Source organism: Pseudorca crassidens, chromosome 15, assembly GCF_039906515.1.
Source record: "Pseudorca crassidens isolate mPseCra1 chromosome 15, mPseCra1.hap1, whole genome shotgun sequence".
NCBI lineage: Eukaryota > Metazoa > Chordata > Mammalia > Artiodactyla > Delphinidae > Pseudorca > Pseudorca crassidens.
Window position 1 is genome coordinate 8,731,338 of NC_090310.1, and position 4,636 is coordinate 8,735,973.

At 46.6% G+C, this 4,636-nt stretch overlaps 1 protein-coding gene and 1 non-coding gene across 2 annotated transcripts; both read left to right on the forward strand.

The window, feature by feature from the left end:
• The first annotated feature begins 335 nt into the window (after window positions 1–335).
• TRNAR-UCG (transfer RNA arginine (anticodon UCG)) lies at window positions 336–407 on the forward strand. The gene has a single exon. It is a non-coding gene; the product is annotated as a tRNA-Arg (tRNA).
• Window positions 408–645: 238 nt separating this feature from the next.
• Window positions 646–4,186, forward strand: CCL26 (C-C motif chemokine ligand 26). The gene is made up of 3 exons (XM_067705097.1): window positions 646–879; window positions 969–1,083; window positions 3,852–4,186. Exons 1-3 carry the CDS (start codon window positions 807–809, stop codon window positions 3,946–3,948), a joined length of 285 nt encoding a protein of 94 aa, XP_067561198.1. The 5' UTR covers window positions 646–806; the 3' UTR covers window positions 3,949–4,186.
• Window positions 4,187–4,636: the final 450 nt, after the last annotated feature.

The following is a 4,636-nucleotide window of genomic DNA, read 5'->3' on the forward strand; positions in this document are numbered from 1 at the left end:
CCCTATCCTTTTGTGTCTGTTTATTCTTTTTTCTTTTGCCCTACCCAGGTACGTGGGGGGGGGGGGGGTTCTTGCCTTTTGGGAGGTCTGAGGTGTTCTGCCAGCGTTCAGTAGGTGTTCTGTAGGAGTTTTTCCACGTGTAGATGTATTTCTGATGTATTTGTGGGGAGGAAGGTGACCTCCACGTCTTACTCTTCTGCCATCTTGAAGCTCCTCCCCAGGAGCTTCATTCCTGAACATCCATTGTGTGGTCAGGCTGCTCTATGCTCCTGTCCTGAGACTGTCCATACCTCAACAAGAGATAAACAATGTTTAGAAAACCAAGAAAGGGGACTTCCCTGGTGGTCCAGTGGTTAGGACTCCGTGCTTCGAATGCGGGGGCACAGGTTCGATCCCTCGTCAGGGAACTAGCATCCTACATGCCATGCGGCGAAAAACAGAAAAAACTCTGGGCAAGAGCCAGGAATCTATCTGGAATAACTAAGGTCAATTCTCTGGAATTCTTATTTCCTCTGCTTTTGCTTTTCAAACAATCAAGCATTGCCTCAGACCATTGCACTGGCTGGGAGACTCTCAAGGGTGTGCTGACTCCTCCCCTTCCCGCCCCATGACACCTCCTCACTTTCCAATCTCCTTTTCACGGGTGTCAGGTTGCTTCCCCTCTGTAGTACAAAAGAGCTGCTTTTGTGCTTTACGGTAAAATTCTCTGGAATTATCTTCAGGGACCACTCAGCCCCATAAAAGAGGGTACTGCTGAGACAGGAGGAATTAGGAAGAAGGCTGTGAAGGACCCAGCTTGTAGCACCATGAAGAACTTCCCCACGGCTTTCCCTCTTTTCCTGGTTTTTATCCTGAGTGTCCATCTTGGAGCTGCTGCACGTACGGCGCTGTCCAACTCCCTTCCCAGGCTGACTAGGGATGGAAGCAAAGGGACATCTCCAAGCTCCTTTCTCTCCCTGTTTATTTAGGTGGCAGTGATGTGGCTAAGTTCTGCTGCTTTCAATACACCCACAAGATCCCTCCCTGGAGGTGGGTGAGTAACTATGAATTCACCAGGAACAGCTGCTCCCAGCAGGCTGTGATGTGAGTATTTCTCCTTTGGGCTTTTAGGGTCCCTTACCATTCATGCTGTTGGATGGATTCTGGGAAGACCCCCACAGTGCCAGGATGAGCCTCAAGATGGGAACCCAGTGACTTGGGTTATCACCTTATCTCAGGCCTTAAGAAGCGTAACCCTGAGCTTGGTTTCCTGGCTTGCAGACCATGAGCTGGGCGCCTGCCAGGCACTGTGCTAAGTGCTGGGTATAAAAGAATAAACAGCCCTTACAGACCTTATATCTAGCATAAGAAAGAGGGCATTAAAAGACATTTGCACAAAATAATCAAGATTGTGATGAGTGCTTGAAAAAGACAGCGGGAGAGAGAGCAGGAGGGAGCATATTGTAGCGCAGGCAAAACTTTCTCTCTACCCTCTTAGGGGCTCCAGCTGGGCTTTAGAATTAAATCGACATAAGACATTAACAAGAGGAAAACATATAGCTTTTTACACGCACACAGGAGCCCCACAGGAAAATGAAGACCCAAAGAGGTGGCAAAAGCTACATGCTTTTTATATAAAACCTGCGTGCTTTTGAACAAGGAAGGAACTGTGGAGAAGTAATTAAAATATATGGGCGTGGGGAAAGCTAACGACTGATAAGAGTTATCTTAACAAGGTCTGTTTTTACAGAGTTCACTTGGCCTTGACTCTATCTCTGGTGTTAAGAATATTTCTTTCCTCCTGGTACAAGGAGGACATTTTTCACATGGGAGTTTCATCTCCTGCTTTCAGGGAAAAAGGGGAGGTCAGAACGCTCTTCTTGCCCCCTGCTGGGGTTTTTTTCTTTTGTTCTGTTTCATTGGGGTTTTTTTTTAGTGTCTTTCGTTCAAAATAATCCTCACGTCAAAGTGGCATATTTGGGGGCGGCATATTCGGGCACCCTTCATCATAGTCACAGGAGGACCTAACTTAGTGTTGGGAGGGTCTCCTGGAGGGAGTGACATTTACACTGAGACCCCCCAAGGCTAAGCGGGAGTGGCCCAGGTGAAGGGGGCAGGCAGGAGCATGGTGGAGGGGAGAAGGATGAACATGTTACTGACTAGGCAGACAGGTAGACAGGAGGCATGTCATGCCAAGCTCATCGGTAGCAGGAGAGATGACACACACCTGGAAGGCTCCCTGGCAGGACTAAATGAGGTTAACATATGCAAAGAATTTAGCGCTGAGCCTGCACACAGTAAACATTCAGCAACTGGAAGCGATCTTTAAGTGCAAATACGCAATCAGTGGACCTTGGGTTCCTGAGCATGAGAGAACGGTGCGGAAAGGGAAAACGGGCTCCAGGGACAAAGCTGAATGTTATCATTTTGAGACAGTTAAGGATGGGAAAGAAGCACTCAAGTGCCTAGATATGGAGGGGGATGCTCCAGGGCTCAGGATGTCCTGGGTCTTTTCCTTTGTGTCTTGATTGGCTTTCTGGAGTTTTAAAGACACCAACACTTAACCAACAGCTGGCAAAGAGCCCTGAGCTGAGCTCAAAGCAGTGGCTCTTTCATTTTATAAGCTGTGTGACCTTGGGCAAGTCAAGTTTCCTCATTTGTAGAAGGAAGATGAGGGGCCTATCTCAGTCAACTGTTGCTGCGTAACCAACCACCCAAAGCTTAGTGGCTTGATCCAACAATGGTCATCTTCTTATCTCTCGCGGTTTCCATGGGTCTGGAATTCCAGAAAGGCTTGGCTGCAAGGTTCTGGAAAGGCGTCTCTTGTGTGGTTGCAGACAGATGGTGCTGGAGCTGGAACAGCTCAGGGGGCTGGAGGCATCTCCCTCCAGGGCCCCTCTGTGTGGTCTCTCTGTTGGGCTAGTTTGGGCTTCCTCATACTATGGTGAGCTGGGGTGGTAGGACTCCTTATGAGGAAGTCCACAGCTCCTGTGTAAGTGCTCAGTGAACCAGGCAGAAGTTCTACAACCTTCTATGACTTAGCTACCAAATCACATAGCATCACTTTTGCCATTCTCTATTAGTCAACCAGTCCTTAAGACTGGCCTAAATTCAAGGGGAGGGGACTCCCATCTCTCAATGGGAGCAATGTCACATGGATGTTCAAACACCCACAGAGCCCTTCCTCTCTCTTATTTCCCCATCCTTTTGGCTCTTCTCCCCTGCTCCAGGTTAGAGCACCCCCTGACCTAGGCTCTTGTCACTTCCGAGTACTCTCAGGGAGTAAAGGCTGGAAGCCATTCAGGGACATCAACCACAACCCCCAGTCTTAATGAGCTCACAGTGTGGTAAGGAAGGCAGGAATCGTATCCACATAAGCAGCCGTGGCTAACAACCCATGATAATGTGATTAAGAATTGAGTGGCACAATACACAAGAGGTTCCTTTGCGGGGCAATACAGATGTTATAAAATTGATCATGGTGACGGTTGCATCATCTATTGATATACTAAAACCAATGAATTATGATTATACACTTTAAGTGGGCAAATTAGTGACTTATATCCCAACAAAACTGTTATATTAAAACGAAAGAAAAAAAAAAAAACGAAAGAGTTAAGAGGCACGGTGCAGATTACCTGCTTCAGACCAGAGCTGTTGTTACATCTTTCCTGGTGAAGGTGGGCCAGGAAGTGTGGTTTCCAGTGGAAAACAGGATAGCAGAGAAGAGGGAGGTCAAGGGCCAGAAGAGGGAGCAGGGACAGTGTGACAGGGGTACAGCAAAGCGAGCAAGAAGATTGGGGGGGGGCTGCCCCTCCCTTTCCGGGAGACAAAAGTTTTTAGCATTGACTGTCAGCATCTCTTTTCCATAGATTCACCACCAAAAGAGGCCAGAAACTCTGTGCAACACCGAAGGAAGCATGGGTGCGAAAATACATGTCTTTACTAAGAGCCCGGCAACAACCGTGACCGCCGAATTCTCAGTCCAAAATGCCTGGATCCTGCTCTGTTCTTGGCTTTGCCCCCCTTGGTGGAGCCTGAAGAATTTCTCCAACAGAAGGCTGCATGGGTCTGGTGGGGAGGACAGGATATTTCTCACCAGCCTTTTTTTTTTTTTTAATAAAGATTTCATTTGCTCAATAAACATTCTAATTCAATAAAAACTGAGTTTTCTTCAAAGAAAATAAAGCAGTCGATATTTGCAGCTGACGGCCTGGCAAGTCTCCAATCCCTGAACTGACCCTGGTATTGAATTCTACCTTATGTTTTTGTTTGGGCAAAAAAAGCAGGGACAATGTTAATATATTTTGGCAAAATGCCCATGAAATGTCTTAACATTATTTAGAGAGATAAGTTTATGTTGTATGGGAAATTAAACTCTGTGCAACACCTCATAGCCTCACAGCCTGTTGGTGCGGGGTATATGAAATGCAACCATATTGGGCAGTGTTTTCTCATAAGGCATTAATTAATAAGCATGAATATTGTCTACCTACCAATCCTAAAATGCCTATGTCTATATAGCCTAAAGAACTTAAAAAAAAATAATTATAGCTTCACCAGAAGTTGCAAAAACAATACAAGGAAGTCAGGGGTACCTTTTACCCAGTTTTCCCCAATAGTCACATCTTACATAATTACAGTACAATACCACACC

What these genes read in the sequence shown, in the direction of transcription:
- CCL26 (XM_067705097.1), top strand. Translation starts at nt 807, where the DNA reads ATGAAGAACTTCCCCACGGCTTTCCCTCTTTTCCTGGTTTTTATCCTG. An exon ending in CCATCTTGGAGCTGCTGCAC is followed by an intron (nt 880 to 968) that starts GTACGGCGCTGT and finishes CTGTTTATTTAG; the next exon opens with GTGGCAGTGATGTGGCTAAG. An exon ending in TGCTCCCAGCAGGCTGTGAT is followed by an intron (nt 1,084 to 3,851) that starts GTGAGTATTTCT and finishes TCTTTTCCATAG; the next exon opens with ATTCACCACCAAAAGAGGCC.